The 18,211-nt window shown below is 33.1% G+C and overlaps 1 protein-coding gene across 1 annotated transcript; it reads left to right on the top strand.

Annotated features, from left to right (window-relative positions):
* The first annotated feature begins 5,111 nt into the window (after positions 1-5,111).
* LOC107639477 (Protein kinase superfamily protein) lies at positions 5,112-9,519 on the top strand. The gene is made up of 7 exons (XM_016342986.3): positions 5,112-5,638; positions 6,111-6,214; positions 6,368-6,578; positions 6,982-7,219; positions 7,629-7,779; positions 8,455-8,839; positions 9,366-9,519. The coding sequence occupies exons 1-6, from the start codon at positions 5,530-5,532 to the stop codon at positions 8,812-8,814; spliced, it is 1,173 nt and encodes a 390-aa protein (XP_016198472.1). The 5' UTR covers positions 5,112-5,529; the 3' UTR covers positions 8,815-8,839; positions 9,366-9,519.
* Positions 9,520-18,211: the final 8,692 nt, after the last annotated feature.

Below are 18,211 nucleotides of genomic sequence, written 5' to 3'. Positions count from 1 at the left end.
GATATTAACAATTTGATGAAACTCGTCAATCTCTGCAAAGTATTGTTCTTCATATTGATTTCAAAATTACTACTGTCAAACAAAACCAACCTCAAATTAAATTGCTATGTATATATGACTATGATCATCTAAAAGATGATGTATGTTGAAACTAGCTAGCTATAAACTGGTATCCAATCCACTAACATAAACTAAGTTACAAATTAAAAAAATAAGATCTAGTATTCATTGAATTCCTTGGTATGAAGATTATGAGAAAATAAAAAGGACCTACAAAATGGGCATGAGAATTGATTTCGCTCTATCCATTGCTGAATGCAACTAAGATGGAATATGTGGTTACATCTTCTAAGCTTGCTCACAGCATCTTCATCTTCAAACTCCACCAAGCAAATGGAGCAAGTCTCATCATCATCTTCTCCTAGACACTGCAAATTCTGGAACCTGGCCACAGGCAGAGAAGGAATTTCTGGGAATTGAATCTCCTTGGACATGCCTTTGATGGTGTCAGAAGAGAAAAAAGCCATGTAACAACCAAACAGTGCCTTCTTGAGTTGCATCAATGGGATCAAAATGCATGTGTACAACAAAATGGTAACTATCCACGTAATCACATGTTAAATAAACTAAATACTCAATTTACTAGGTGTGCAGATGGTTGTTTTAATTAGTAATTGGATGGTTATTTTATTAAATTCGGTTTACGTATAAACAAGTAACAAATGTGGGATGTTTAGTTCTCTAAGTAGCCGGACAGTTATTTAACATGCTACGTGGATGATTATTTTGTTAGACTTGGGATTCTCTCAAACTTATCAGGATTTGCAACAGAATCATGGAATTTTACAAAAAGAATAGAACATATACATAATTGTGACTAGAAAAACATCACCCTGCGTCTTACAAAAGAAAAATCTCTATATTCAATAAAATAAAATGTCGCAAAGAAAATTGTACTATTAAAATTTATCCATCTATTTTTTTAACAAAAACTCCAAAACATAATCACTGATGAATTGTTGCTTAATTATAATGGAAGAACAAACTTTCTGTGACTGGAAAAAAAAAAGGAATAAAGCTCTAGATTTACAGCCTAAAAGAGAAAACGTATTCTAAGAGGATATTTTAAATGCATATTAAATTTAAAAACAATCATCTTCAGAAATTTTATCATACTATAACCATAAGCATAGTTTCAAACCAGCTCAGTGTGAAATTAGAAACATACTTAGCAGCTTATAGGTAAGAAAATCTTCTAAACAATTAAGAAGGAAAAAGTTTCATAGAGTTTGAAACATTTTAACCAGATCAGATAATTAAACACCAATGCAAAATTTTCCGCACTAAAATAAACACTAATGTAACCATCAACAGCATGAACTTGGTCAATACGTTCCAAAATATTCAAATCTCTACCAAGGTGTTCTTAATTATGAAAAGAACATCAAGAAACTCAGCAACAAATTCTTGGCATGAACATCGAATTACAATCAAACTCAAATTCATCAACTAAACATATTTATCAACTAACCTATTCAGCTGGGGGTGGGTGTCGTGGCAGCAAGAGGGCCGACTTGCTCAGCGTACACGACGGTGATGATCTGTGGCGCCATGGCGGCGAAGGGAGGACGGGACCACCAGGCTGGGTACCGGCGCGGGAGAGAGAGGCGAGCCACTCACCAGAACGCGCGACCGGTACGACGATGGCCGGCCTCGACCAGGGCTGCCGAGGGATGAGAGGGAGACTCGCGACGGAAAAAATGCGGGCGTGACGGAAGAGAGGTGGGTGCCGGCGATGGAGACACATGCATGCAAGAGAGGTGGGTTGACTGAAGTGGAAGCTGTACTCCGATGAGGTTGGATGTTCGGTGGTAAAAGCGGTATAGGCGTCTCTGCAGCGACTTGGAGGGTTTTGGATAGGGGAGACAAAGCATGCAAACCAAAAGGATTGGGTAATTGGAGAAAAATTTGAAATAGGGTTAATTTGGGGGTGGGGTAAAGTAAATAGCAATTAGGATTTACGGTTATTTTGCGTTTAATTACTCTTTTAATGAAAATTGGGTTCAATAAACAGTCCATTGTAACTATTATATATATATCTCATTGTCTCTCTAGCGGGACTCTATTTTAAATTAGGGTCAACCAAATCCATTAAAACAAACAACATTCAATTACTTGTATTTTGAAGATCATACTAAGAAGATAAGGCTGAAAAGTATTGGATCTCTCTACCTAAAGGTAAATACTTCTTGTTCAATTTCATAAAAAATAGAATAAAAAAAGAAAGAAAGAAATGAGAGTTAAATTAATTGAAAATGAAATTTAGAATTCAAATCCTATAGATCTTAGAATTAACAAAATCCATATAAAGGAGAGAATGAAAGTTTTCCGTTACTATTGTATTTACATAGTCTTTCATTATTTTATTTTATCTTTTTAAATAGAATAAAGTATTATTTTAGTCATTAACGTTTAAATCAAATTTTAATTTGGTCCAAATCTTAATTTAATCCTTAACGTTTTAAATATCTTATTTTTATTTCGAAAAATTGTAAATAGGTTTAATGTAGTCTTACCGTTAAATGTGACATTAATACTTAATGGAATTGTTAGAATATAATTATGATCAATTAGTATTATTTAGTATATCTGAATATTTATTATAGGAGATTACATCTTTATTATTACGATTCTCTTGGTACCTATAAATACCTTTTTATATTGTATCATTTCATACAACTTGAATAGATAACTTGAATACACTCAATAATATACAAATCCTTTCTCCAGTCTAGTCTCTTGTTTCTAACATGGTATCAGAGCCATGGTATCCTCCTAGAAGAGGATAGGTTGTTTTCCTTGCGGTGAAATCACCGTAGTTTTTGTACTTTTTTTCTATGCCATTTTTCTTTACCTTTTGTCACTCTTTTGATGCTTTTTCACCTCACTGACTAGCCTATTCTCTCCGTCTTGTGTCTTTTCGAGTCGAATGATCAAACATCAATGTCATCCGCTGTTTTCGTATTCTCATGAAGAAATCATATAGTTTTTGCTCTCTTTCGGCAGTTCCGTCCGCGTTCTCGCGTGGTAGTTCCGTCTGCGTTCTCTCGTGGCAGTTCCGTCTGCGTTTTCTCGTGACAGTTTCATCTGCGTTTTGTCTGTGTTTTCTTGTGGCAGTTCCGTCTGCGTTTTTTTCCGACGGTTCCGTCTGCACTTCCTTCAGACAAGCGACAGTTCCGTCTGCGCTTCCTTCAGACAAGCGGCAGTTTCGTCTGCGCTTCCTTCAGACTAGCGGCAGTTTCGTCTGCGCTTCCTTCAGACAAGCGGCAGTTCCATCTGCGCTTCCTTCCGCTAGTTCCGTCTGCACCCGTTTTAGAGAGTTTATGCATTTTTTTTCTTTTTTCTCTTTATTTCGTTATTTTAATTAAGTTTCAAACTCAAGTTGTCACTTGAGTTTGAGGGGGATGTTAGAATATAATTAGGATCAATTAGGATCAATTAGCATTATTTAGTATATCTGAATATTTATTATAGGAGATTACGTTTTTATTATTACGATTCTCTTAGTACCTATAAATACCCTTTTATATTGTATCATTTCAGACAACTTGAATAGACAACTTGAATACACTCAATAATATACAAATCCTTTCTCCAGTTTAGTCTCTTGTTTCTAACAGAAATGATTGATTTAAACGTTAATAACTTTATTAGTTAAGTCATCTTTTCTTGCATATGTTAAAAAAATATAATCAAACCTTCTTGTAACCACATAGGGTAAGGGGGCAATGGCCTCCCCCAACAATTAATTTTTCTCTACAAATTATACATATAATTTAATTTAGCCCCCTAAAAGTTTTATTTTATTGTATTTAAATATAAAATTATTTTTTGGCCCCTCTTTTACATTGAGGCTAGCTCCGCCCTTGCTTGTAACACTACTTCTTCTCAATTTTCTTTTTATATAAAATTTCAAATTTTAACAATCAATTATCAATGCTTTAAAATCAAAAGAAAAACTTTTACATTAGTGATGGTTGGTGGATCGATTTTACTTACATACTAAAATCAAATGCTATTATCTCTTTAATATGCGAATTGTTGTGTCAAATTTAATTGTGAAATAATAATATTAAACTCGCTTAAAACTTTCTAGGATGGAAAAATGACGTTTGAAAATTTTTGAGATTGAAATAGAATTTTTAAAACATTAGGAACTAAATTAATATTCAACCCAACCAAAATATGTTACTCAAGACAATAAAAGAAATTAAAAATAAAAAAGACAGAAAGAAAAAGACAAAATAAAAGAATAAAAGATGAAGGAAAAAATAACGTATAAAAGAAGAGTAAAAATTGATGAGAAAGAAGAGAGAGAGGGAGAATAATGAGGAAATAAAGAACAAAAAAAAAATACAATTTAAAAATAACTAGTTTAAATAAAATTTTAAAATTGAAAGTTACAAAGTTTTTAAAAAAGATATTAGATGTACATAAAAATTAACTATCAAAATTAGTTATTAGTATAGAATATATATTAAAATATAAGATACACATTATAAATAAATTAAATTTTATTTATTTATACAAAAATATATAATGACTTATTTTAGTAGTTATTTTTAGTAAATAAATAATATTTTTATTTAAAAAAAATTAGTATACACGCCAAATTAATAACAGATTGTTGATTGGTGATACCAAAAATCAAATATTGAAAAGATAAAGGATTCAATATGAAAATATGAATTAAAATTAAAACCAGTGCTAAGGTACTATAATACGTTAGTTAGATCACATTGATTCATGCAGGTTCATGTATAATCTGTCCAAATTCATAGCATAACAAATCAACAAAGTACTCCTGTATGGTAATCAGTGCTAAGATGCTATAAAAATTAAATCACATTGATTCATGCAAGTACAGGTCTAATGTGTCCAAATTCATAGGATAACAAATCAGCAAAGTACTCATGTATGGTATGTTTTTTCCTTGTTCTGTTTCTGTATTCTGAAATTTGACTCGGTTGTTTTCCTGTCTCATAGTCTCTCTCTGTCAACTGCATGACCATGACCACTTCATACGCATTTTTCAATTACTCATTTTCAATAACATAATAAAACCAAAAATAGCCACCTCACATGTCACTTTCGGAGTTCACCTCTCTCATTACTCTTTCCATCTCTCTTGTCCCTCCTTTACCCTTAATAGCTTCCTTGACCCTTCAACCTTTCTTTCTTCCAGTAATTTTTTACCTTTTTCAATCTTCTTGAAACCATATATGGATTCACACGTTCCTTCTCTCATAAACCATCTAGTGTTTGGTTTGGTGACTTTCCTGAGAGTAAAAAGCCTTATTATTGTTATTATATATTCTGAACTAATATTCAAGGTAGAATTTTGGGGTTATAACAGTTGTTTCAAACCATGCTGTGAATAACCCATGATTTTTTAGTTTCCAACTTGGTTCTTGGTTTATCAAATTCAGAGTTTCTTGCTTCTAACAACATTTTTGGTTGGTGTGTGCTATGAATTTGGCCATAAGGCATATAACCATGATTAAAAATTGCTTTGGTGCTTTGAATTGGTGTAGAGGGAGGGATGATAGTGATACTGCTGAGAAGCCACAGGAACAAGGTAACAAGAACAAGTTTATTGGATTTGAATTTCCATTATTGATCAATTCTTTTGTGTTAATGTGAGGTAGTTGACTTTGTCATTATCATGGTTTACACTCTTAAAATTGTAAACCTTTTTTGGGATAAATAACCCTATTTCTCAAATCCTAGTAGCCAGAACCTGGATACAACATTATGTAAAAATTCTTGCAGGTTTTTATGGGGATTGGAGCTGGAATAGGGGAGAGAATGCTGCTAATTTGATAGTGTTATTGAGTATTGTGTTTGCTATTTAGTGCTCAGACTTTAGAGTTGAAACTAACCCTTAGTTTCAATTTTCAGACTTTAGACTTTAGAGTTGCTATTTTGATTTGGACATTATCTTCTGAAAATTTCATGCTTGACTTGGTCTAGAATGTTCCCAATTAAGAAATTTGTGTTCTGACTTCTGAGATTAATTTGTACAAGCTTTATGTGTTTGTGATCAACAGTCATTGCAACCAAACAATTTACCTATAACTCGTTGCGATCGGCAACCAGAGATTTTCACCCTTCAAGCAAACTTGGTGGAGGAGGTTATGGAGTTGTCCACAAGGTGATACAGATGAACCCATCACTTTATTTTACATTGTAGTTTTCCTAAAGCTTACCACCTTAGATGGAGTTTCAGAAGATTGTTCAGTCCATCATGACATTTTTCCCTTTTCCTTTTGAGTAAATTATTGTGCTGCTTTGATAATATTTGCAGGGAGTTTTAAGAGATGGTACTCCAGTCGCTATCAAGTCTCTTTCTGTTGAGTCTAAACAAGGAACCCGTGAATTTATGACTGAAATTGATATGATATCGAATATACGGCATCCAAATCTTGTCGGACTAGTTGGCTGCTGTGTCGAGGGTAGTCATCGAATATTGGTGTATGAATTTCTGGAGAACAATAGCCTTGCAAGTTCTTTGCTTGGTAAATATTATAACAACTTGAATGTTTATTTATCTGTGAATCTTTCCTGAGTTGGATGGCTACTGAACCTTTAGATTTTTAAACACGACTGTCCGCATAATCTATTAGGACTTCTAATTCTTCCTAATGTACAACCCCTCTGCTTGATTAAGATTCAGTTTCCATGTCTGAATTGCTCTTGAAAATTGAACAAACCGTATTTGGTAAGTGTATTAAGACAAAAATTGCAGAGGCATTAAGATAGATATAAGGCAGAAAAGTTGTATTATTTCCATGTTCCTCACTGTCCTAGACTCCTAGTTTTTTATGCTTTGGAGTTGAGGGTTGGATATGCAGTGTGCTATTGTTTTAACACTCAGGTGAATTGGATAAATGCTAATGCAGATATAATTTTTTTTTTCAGGTTCTAAAAGTAAATATGTTGCTCTGGATTGGCCGAAGAGGGCTGCTATTTGCCGCGGTACAGCTTCTGGTTTGGTGTTCCTCCATGATGAGGCTCAGCCAAACATTGTTCATAGAGATATCAAGGCCAGCAACATCCTTCTGGATGAGAACTTCAGCCCGAAAATTGGAGATTTTGGTCTTGCGAAACTTTTTCCTGATAATGTCACCCATGTTAGCACTCGAGTTGCAGGAACGGTGTAAGTGCAGATGCATTGTGTGTATTAATAGTACTGTTTACTCAGTTTATAAATACTGAATTTATTAAACTTCAATGTTGAAACTTTACTAAAGAATATCATGTCATATTTATTATTTATTAATCAATAGAAGTACTAATGGGATTTAGTGTGTGAGAAAATGTAAACTAAGAAAAATAAAATATATAAAAAAAAAGACTTTTTAAACTGAAACAGATCTTTTATGTACCAAAAGATAAATTAGAAGTAACTCTGCATGATCTTGTGTTTCTTTGGTTAAATTTGCTTGTTATGATTTGAACACTAAGGACTTTAGATCCTCCAATGATATTTCATAGGTATAGATACATCCTCAGTTCTTTGTATGGATTTGGTTTAACCAAGTTCATTTCTTTTGAATGTCCACCAGGGGATATCTGGCACCGGAATATGCACTTCTAGGACAGCTTACAAAGAAAGCAGATGTATATAGTTTTGGGGTTCTCATGCTTGAAATAATCAGTGGTAAAAGTAGTAGCCAAGCTGCATTTGGAGACAATCTCTTGGTTCTGGTGGAGTGGGTATGTTTCTGGTTTATTGAGTATTAGCTATATTGATTTGATACATGCTGGGATACTGTTTTGATATCTATTGTGATTGTAAATTTGGAATTTGAAGCTTCTCATGTATGATAACTACTTTTAGTGTATGATTGGATTGGTGCATTGCATATTTGCATATTTTTGCTAATGTGACAATACGGGAATAAGAATTGGTTTGGTAAAGCACAAACACCTTGTTTTGTGTTTGGTTAATCGACAAAATCATGTGTTTATAATCGTTACGAGAGCTTTTGAAAGCATCTATGGATGAGCTTTTCAAACTTGATTTATACTTATCAAAATTAAAAAGTCTAATATAATCTCATATATTAATAAAATATCCAAATTTACTTTATATTTATGTCTGTTGTGTATTTTTTAAATTTTAAAAGTTATTTTATCAAACACTATTATTCTTGTTTGTGCTTATTGAAAATCATTTTTGGTTTGATTTAGCAAACATAGATGCTACAACTTTTAAAAAGTTATCTTTCAAAAGCCAGGTTTGATAAGTTACTTTCAAAAAATAAAAATTTTACCAAACCAAATCTAGGTATCTGCGTAAAATATTTTTATATGGACAATGCTTACAAATTAAATACTTAAAATGTTGCCATATCTTTGTTTCAACTGAACAGGCATGTGTTTGTGCAGGCTTGGAAGCTCAAGGAGGAAAATAGGCTTCTGGACATGGTCGATCCGGAACTAGCCGAATTCGATGAGATGGAGGTTTTCCGGTTCATTAAGGTTGCTCTATTTTGCACTCAGGCTGCCGCTCAGAATCGGCCTAACATGAAGCAAGTGATGGAAATGCTCTCAAAGGAAGTTCATATTAACGAGAAGGCGTTGACTGAGCCTGGAATATACAGATGGCATAGCTCTGGTAAGATGGGTGGTTCTTTGAATGAGACACCATCTTCTCAACTATTCAAGAACAAAAAAACCGGAATGCCGCATGAAAACTCAACGAACTTTAGCGGAAACGACGTCGTGACAGAGATGCTCCCCAGATAATTGTTACATAGATTGAGTATGATAGGTAATATATGCTGATATGGATGCTAGATGTTCATATTTCTGGTATCTTTGATGGCTATGATATTTTGAATTTGGGTTTTCTAATTTCTTTTTTCTAGTATAAGGTGCACCTCAAAGATTAGAGAAAAGTATAAATAGGTCTTTAAATTTTTTATCGGTAGACATTTAAGCTATTGAGGATTTGAAAATATATTTAAATTGATGAGCTTTTTAAAATTTGGACATATCGATCCCTCATATACACTTGGGTATGTCAGACTCAATAGAAAAATCAAGTGTGACTCTTGTTGTACTGATCTAGTTGATATAGATGCACACGTGGAATTTTTAAAATTGGACAAATTAAATTCAGAGATCGATATATCCAGATTTTAAAGAGGTCAGAACTTAAATGTACTTTTAAATCTTTAAAAACTTAAATATCTGCGGACTAAAAAGTTAAAGATTGATTTGTCCTTTTTTCTAAAGATTAAAGGGCAGTATTTGGATCATTGATGGGAAAATTAACAGCTTTAAATTTTTTTCAGGTACAAACAAAGCACATGGTAAATTATGATAATCTATGGCATTGATTCTTTTTTAAATGATGTAATTTCTTCTTTGGAGGAATAAGAGATGTTAGTATAAATGAGCGCACAAATATGATTTATTGCAAGAAACTATAACGTTGCATATAGTTTACGCTACCTAGCAGAAATGGCCTAGTTTCTAGAATAATGGAGTTTTAAGACTGCATTTGTTTTTGAAAACAGAATAACACAAGACACTGAGAACAAGACATAAAAAATAGAAATATAAAATTTTGTGTTCTTGTATTTTGTTTGATGATAAATTATAACAAATTATGAACATTTAATTTATTCTCATTTTTTTTCATTCAAAAAATTTAAGACGAAAAATATGATAATAAAAAATATAATTATAAAAAATTAATAAGATTAATGACAGAAAAAATAAAAAATAAATTGTGTTTTTTGTTAGTGTCTCTGTATTCTTCCTGTCAAAATGGATACAAAATACACTAATTCAGTATTTCTGAACACATTGTCTCTCCATATCTTTTCTGACAAATACAATTTTGTGTCTCTGTGTCCTTGTTGTTTCTGTAAACAAACACAGCCTAGGTGTTTGCAAAGGGGAATTCCTGAAATGTGTATTTTAAATATGGATATGCACCTTGTACCTTGTAAGTGTTCAAGTGAAATTGCATTTCATGTATGTTAGTTTCCAGATATTGAGTTTTGATTATTAATAAAATTAAATATAATTTAACAGATTTATTAATGTATTATATAATGTTTGTTCAAATATATATGATAATACACTAAGGAATATTTCTTAAGTAATATAAGTAAGGGATAAGTATTGTTTTGGTCCCTTACGTTAAGGGTCGGAATCGAAACCGTCCCTGGTGTATATTTTGATTTAAAATCATCCTTAAAGTCATATTTAAATTTAAAATCGTCCTTTCTAATAAAATTTTTTAATTTATTCCTAAACTATCCCTATAAAAAAATTATAAAATTAAAAAAAAAAACAAAAGAAAACGCGTGGGGGTGGGGGGAGGGTATTCGAAGGGGGAGGGGAGGGAAAGGGGGAAGGGGGGAAGGGGAAGGGAGGGAGGGGGGACAGCGCCGGCGTCGAAGAGAGAGAGGAGGGAAAGTGGAAGAAGCCGGAGAAGAAGAGGAAGAAAATGAAGGGGACGCGGGTTCGGGGTGGGGGAAGGGGAAAGGACGTGGGGGTGGGGGTGGGGGAAGGGGAGATCAGAGGGGGAGGGGGAGGGGAAAGGGGGGAGGGGGACGGCGGCGGTGAAGGGGGAAGGGGGAAAGGATGCAGGGTAGGGGTGGGGGTGGGGGAGGAGGAGGGGGAAGGGGAGAGGGGGAGGGGGACAGCGGTGGCGAAGCTTGGAGCCGCCGTCGCCGTGGTGGTCCCATCGCCGTTGGAGATCGCCGCCTCTGCCTCGCCGTCTCTACTCGTCGCCTCTGCCTCTGCCTCGCCACCTCTGCCTCGCCACCTCTGCCTCGCCGTCTCTGCTCCGCCGCCTCGCCGCCTCTGCCTCGCCTCTGCTTTCTTGCTTCTGTTTGGTGTTGTTTCTGTTTCTGTTTGGTGTTGTTTCTGTTTCTGTTTGGTGGTGATGGTTGTGGTTGTGGTTGTGGTTGTGGTTGAGGTTGTGGCGGTGCTGGTGGTGGTGCTGGTGGTGGTGCTGGTGTTGGTGTTGGTGTTGGTTGTGGTGGTGCTATTGGTGGTGGTGGTGGTGGTAGAAAAGGTAATTATGTTGGTAATGGTGAGGGTATTTTTGTCCAAAAAAATTAAAAGGACGATTTTAATACGAAAAAAAACGTTAAGGATAATTCTAAATCGAAAATTACGATGAGGACGATTTTGATTCGGACCCTCAACGTTGGGACCAAAACAATACTTATCCCTATAAGTAATTAAGCAACTTTTGAATAAGTCGGAGTGTTGAATGAAAACAATCTTAAAAGACAAGCTGAGTAATTAAACTACCACATAAATTAGTTTGTCCTGTTTCAAGTTTGGAAAAAAATAAAGACACGAAAATTGTCTAACTCAGAATTGTCCTTTATAAAACGTAAGTTGTGCTTGTGACACTAATTTTTAAACTCAAACTTACTCTACAAGTCAAGCAGGTTTGAAAGAAAAAGTTTCATATCCCAAGTGTTATAAACAGTGGCGGAGCATGAAAAAAATTATTATGGGGGCGAAAAATTTTAATATAAAATTATATAATGCTATTTATATTAATTATTTTTAAGTTTGTTACTAGTATGACTAAAGGTATGTTAAAAAAATTCATAATTGTAAAAAATTAGAATATTATAAGTTGTGAAATATGTAAAAAAAATATATAGTTAAAACAATAAATATTAAAAATTACAATATTCATTAAATGTTTGAATATTTTTTTTAGAAAAATATTCAATTAAAGAATAATAAAAAATAAAATAATATTAAATTCAATAGATAAAAAAGTCATCAATTTTTTCAAGACTTGAAAGTTATACAAATACAATTAAACTAACTAATATTTATTGAATATTTTTATATTTTGCTAATGTAAAAAAAATAAATTTAAAAAACTAATAAAACTTAAAATAGCACTAAATTATATTAAAAAGAAAAACTAAATAAGCTTGTAGTTGTGTTCAATTTTTTTTTTCCATCAAAGAGGTGGATAATAATGAAGTTGTGTTAGTATTAAATATGGCTTTGTTAATATTATAAAATAAAAAGATAGAGAAAAAAAGCAAATATAAAAATAAAATAAAAAAATAAAATATTTTTATTAATACTCTTTAATATATATATCTTGTTATATATTTGTGATATATATCATATTCTCAATAATAATATACTCACTATAATATACATATACATTATTATGAAAAACTCACGTGACGTCCCTTTGTTTTTGTGATTCAGTTCAATCCATTTCTTGATGTGTTTATTGTTTAAGGCCTTTTATAGGCAACAATGACTTTGAATTGGTTATCACTTTTGAGTTTTGACCCAAATACTGGTTTGGTAGAATGCACGAGGCACCAACCAAAAACAACATTCATCATATTATAATACTCCCCTTTAAATATCTATTTAGTATATGTCTCATCAAAATTTTACCCACAAAAAAAAATCCAATGAAAAAAACTTAATGAAAAAGAAAAGTATAATATCTTTTTTAATAAAATTGGCTGATTAAAAATCTTATAAAAAAAAAAAACTCAATCGAGACATAATTTAAGATTTCGAAATTAACGCATTTCGACTTGGTGTATCAATCTTTTAAAAGAGGATGTCGAAAGTGACTTTGTGAATAAATATGCTAAGTTATCACTTGAACAAATCTGTTGAACGTCAATTGTTCCTTATTTTAAAGATCATGTGCGAAAAAAAAATTAAAAGAAATATGCTTCGTTCGATCACCTCTAATGTATCCATTTTTTAGCAGAACAATACACACCACATTATCTTCAAACAATGTTGTTGGAACTATCTTCTTACAGACAACCCACATGATGATTGAATATATCCAATCAGATTCCTGAGCCAATAACATTCATGACTTGCCTTATGTATTGCAGGTATTTCAGCATGATTGGAATATGTCACCAAATATAAACAAATATCCCATTTGAGATCTACTTTTATAAGGATCAGATAGATAACTTGCATCTGTATAACCAACCAATTGTGATTTGGATCCATAATGCTAAAATAGTCCCATATCAGTCGTTACATGAAGATACTGAAACACATTCAGTATTTCATTCTAATGTCTTCTGATTTAAGAGAAACTGTATCTCGCTAATAAGTTTACAGTAAATGCTATATCGAGCCATGTATTATTAGCAAGATACATTAATGCTTCTATGGCACTAAGATATGGTACTTCAGGACCAAGTGTTTCTTCATTTCTTCCTTTGGTCGAAACAAATCCTTCTTCACGTCTAAGTGTCAGACAATTATTGGAGTTCTTACTAGATGTGATTCATTCATATAAAATTTCTTTAGAATTTTCTGTGTAAGTCTTTTGATGAACAAATATCCCTTTTGTTATATATTTGATCTGCAGGTCGAGATAAAATTTAATTTTTTCAAAATCTTTCATCTCAAACTCTTGTTTTAGAGCATTTATGATCATTGGGATCTCATCCTAAACTATCAATTCCTTGATCAATTGATTATGATAAGAGGTGAGGTACGTTAACTAATTTAAAAGCTACACAATTCTTAAGAACTAAACCTAGTTGATTTGATATCACTTATCAATTCCAGTTTTAAAACCTAAAGAAAAGATAATAAAAACTAATAAAATAGGAATCAAAGGATACTAATAATTGGGTTGCCTCCCAACAAATATTTTTTTAACATCATTAGCTTAACAGTGCAGCTTCTTCTAACTGAGGATATGCACTGATCTCTAGCGATCTATATCGCCGCCAAGATAATGCTTCAATCAGTGGTTATTGACAGTGAATTTTCTTTCCGAGTTTTCTTTCATGACCTCAACATGACCATATGGAGATACTTTGGTGATAACAAAGGGCCAGACCATCTTGATTTCAACTTTCTAGAGAAGATTTTGAGCCTTGAATTGAATAAGAGCACTTTTTGTCCAGGCTCAAATTCTCTTGTGGAGATCTTCTTTTCATGCCACATCTTCGTCTTCTTCTTGTATATCTTGGCATTTTCATAAGTTTCAACTCGAAATTCATCCAGTTCATTGAGTTGAAGTAGCCTCTTCTCTCCCACAGCCTTGGCATCAAAGTTGAGTGACTTTATTACCCAATAAGCTCGATGCTCTGACTCCACTGGTAAGTGACAAGTTTTTTCATAGACAAATTGATAAGGTGACATACCAATAGGAGTTTTGAAAGCAATCCGATAAGCCCATAGAACATCATCCAATTTTTTTAACCAATCTTTCCTTAAGGCACCCACAATCTTCTCTAGAATTCATTTGAGTTTTCTATTTGAAATCTCCACTTGGCCACTGATTTGGGGGTGATAAGGGGTGGCTACCTTGAGTTTGACCCCATACCTTTGAATAAGAGTATCTAGTTGTTTATTGCAAAAATGGCTTCCTCCATCACTGATCAAGGTCCTCGAAATACCGATCCAACTAAATATATTCTTCGTGAGGAAGTTAAGCACCACCTTAGCATCATTAGTAGGTAATGGCGCAGCCTCCACCCACTTAGAGACATAATCAACGGCCACCAAAATATAATTATTTGAGTATGAGGGTGGGAAAGGTCCTATAAAGTCTATTCCCCACACATCAGACCATTCCACTTCTAGAATGAAATTTTGTGGCATCTCATGTTTCTTGGGCAAGCTCCCAGCTCTTTGGAATTGATAAAATTCTTGTACAAATTTTTAAGCATCCTTGAAGAGGGTTGGCCAATAAAAACTGCACTAGAGGACCTTTGTTGCGTCCTCTCTCTACCAAAATAGCCACCATACTCAGAACCATGGCAGTGCCAGAGAATGTTCTGAGTTTCCTCATCGGGCATGCATCTCCGGATTATACTGTCCAAGACTCCAAGTACCTCTTGAACAAGTAAGGCTCATCCCATAAGAAGTAGCGGGCATCATACTAGAACTTCTTTGTTTGTTGTTTAGTGTACGCCTTTGGAATGATTCTCCCAGCCTTGTAATTTGCCATATCTGCAAATCAGGATTCTTTTTGTATCACAAGTGGTTGCTCATAAGGGAAACCTTCATTTATAGGGAGTTGCATAGTCGGGACCTCTTTAGGTTTAATTCTTGAAAGGTGGTCAACTACTTGATTTTCAGAACTTTTTCGATCCCAAATCTCAATGTCAAACTCTTATAGGAGAAGTACCCACCTAAAAAGCCTTTGCTTAGCATCCTATTCGGTCAAAAGAAACTTAAGAGCAGAATGATCAGTGTAGACGATTACTTTTGAACTAATTAAATAGGATCTAAACTTATCAAAAGTAAAAATCACTACCAAAAATTCTTTCCTGTGGTTGTATAATTTTTTTGAGCATCATTTAAGTCTTGGTTTGCATAGTAAATGACATGCAAGTCTTTGTCTTGTCTTTGCAAAATCACTTGCATCACACATGAGTTCAAAAGGAAAATTCCAATTTGGTAGAGCAATGATGGGTGTAGAGACAAGTTTAACTTTAAAAATTTCAAAGACATACAAGCAATCATTATCAAAAACAAAAGAAACATCAACGACTAAAAGATTGCTTAATAGTTTTACAATTTTGGAGAAATTCTTTATAAATCTTCTATAAAAACTAGCATGTCCCAAGAAACTTCTTATTGCTTTGACACTCACTAGAGGTGGTAATTTCTCAATTACCTCCACCTTTATTTTATCAGCTTCTATACCTTTGCTTGAGATTCGACATAGAACAATACCTCCGATAACCATAAAATGACATTTTTTCTAATTCAAAACAAGGTTTGTCTCTTGGCACCTTCTCAAAACTAAGGCCAAATGTTGTAAACAAGCATTAAAAAATCACCAAAAATAGAGAAATCATTCATAAATACCTCAATAAATTTCTCAACCATGTCAGAAAAATAGAGAGAATACACCTTTGAAAGATAGCAGGGACATTTCAGAGCCGAAAAGGCATGTGGCGATAAGCAAATACACCAAAAGGACAAGTAAACGCCGTCTTCTCTTGATCCTGGGGGTGTACTGCAATTTGGTTGTACCCTAAATAGCCATCCAAGAAATAATAGAATGCATGCCTAGCCAATCTCTCAAGTATTTGATCAATAAAGGACAAAAAAAAGTAGTCTTTCCTTGTAGCAATATTGAGTCTCTTATAATTAACGCACATTTTCGATTCGGTGACAGTTCTTGTAGGAAAGAGCTCATTTTTCTCATTGGTAATCACTGTGACTCTGCCTTTTTTGGGGATAACTTGAACTAGACTCACCCAAGGACTATTAGAAATTGGATAAATAATCACTGCTTCCCATAACTTCATTACCTCCTTTAAACCACCTCTTTTATCATTGGATTGAGCCTCCTTTGTGCTTGCACCACTGATTTTGAGTCTTCTTCAAGTAAGATTTTATGCATGCACATTGTAGGACTTATTCCTTTAAGTTCACTAATGGTCCATCCAATGACAATTTTGTGGTCCGTCAATACTTTGAATAATTTATCTTCCTCACAAATGCTCAAGGAGGAACTTATGATGACTGGATAAGTGTCTTCATCTCCAAGAAATGCATATTTGAGAGTTGGAGACAAGGGCTTTAATTCAAGTTTGGGTGGCCCCTCCTCCTTGCTAGGAACATGAATCACATCTCTGAATACTGTGCAATCTTCATTTTCGGCCACATCACCCTCAACAAGGGGCCCCAGAGAATTGTTGAGCTCCTTATCTTCTAATGCATCTTATACTAAGGGATCTATCAAGTCAATTTTCAAACAATCTTCAGAATCACTTGAATGTTGCGTGGCCTTGAACACATGGAGTACTAATTGCTCACCATGAACTCTCAAAGTTAATTTTTCTTTTTGCACATCAAACAAAATTATTTTTAATATTCTGTTTTTTGAATTAGGCATTAAGTAAAGAAGAACAATGAGGTTCTAGATGATATGTGTTGTAAGTTCTGCCTGCATAAACAGTTTTATTGTTCTGACAATCATCTTATGGTTTAAGAATTTAATTTATAAAAAATTTGATGACTTTACTTATCTGGAATGTTGGCCATTCAAGTAGTACTTGTTTTCATTATTTAGACCTTAATCATATTTAGTGTTGATTAAATTTTGATTATATTATTTTGTTATGCAAAGTACCACTGCTTTTAATTGGTATGACAGGATCTGAGTCTGTAATTTTTAAATTCTGCAGATAATTATCAATTTTGTAGATTATTGCCAGGACAAATGAGTTAGCGAAATCAGTTTAAGCGAACGCTCTTGTGAAGAGTTCTACCAAGACATTATAACACTTAATTGTCCAACTCTTATGAAAATTCTGATGTTGAAGATGAGAAGGATGAAAAGAAAATATCTGTTTTGATTGTAATAGGATATTGAGTATGAATTGGTATGGAGATAAATTGATTGTACATAAATTTATTGTTCAAAGTAATTGTATATGTTCTGTAATTTGAGATATGGTATTATAAACATACCAATTAAAATAGAGAAAAAAGATTATATACAAGTGCAGGAGACAATCAAATAGTAAAATTACAATATGAAATTTTAAGATAAATATCCCAAAAAAAAATTATAAATAATAGGTTCTTCTTCTCTTTTACATCATTCTGTTTTTGTGAGATTTATTACAACTCTAATTTCAATAATTCAGTCAAATTTTTTTCAAAATCAATAACAATCCAAGCATATTTGGCATAAAAAAGCTCTGTTAGTATGCATCCAAGATTTTACAAAAAAAAATTAATATAAAATTGTTATTAAGTGAAAGAAGTAAATAAAGTATTACTATCCTAATTTGTTTACAATGATGTAAGTAATTATTTATTGAGATATTTTATAACTAAAAATTACCTTAAATTGTTATAAACTTTCTTGATTGTTCACAAATGTATTTGGTTGAAGAAATACATCCAACGGTTCCTATTGGATATAGATAATCATAGTAATATTAAACACCAATAAAAAAGATTCATCATGTTAAATAATATATAAGTATCATTTTACAAATAATTAAGAAAACTTACCATTAATAACCTATTAAAACTATGATCATCTTCTTGAGATATTGAACCATACAGCTTAATGACCTATATAACATGAGAAGGAGAACAATTTATAAGAGTTAAAATAATCTAAAATAAATATAAAAGACATAAAAATTTAAAGTACTCAACA

Source organism: Arachis ipaensis, chromosome B4 (assembly GCF_059453495.1).
Source record: "Arachis ipaensis isolate K30076 ecotype BB chromosome B4, ASM5945349v1, whole genome shotgun sequence".
NCBI classification, from domain to species: domain Eukaryota; kingdom Viridiplantae; phylum Streptophyta; class Magnoliopsida; order Fabales; family Fabaceae; genus Arachis; species Arachis ipaensis.
Note: the sequence above shows the minus strand (reverse complement) of the source record. Positions and strands in the feature narration are given on the sequence as shown.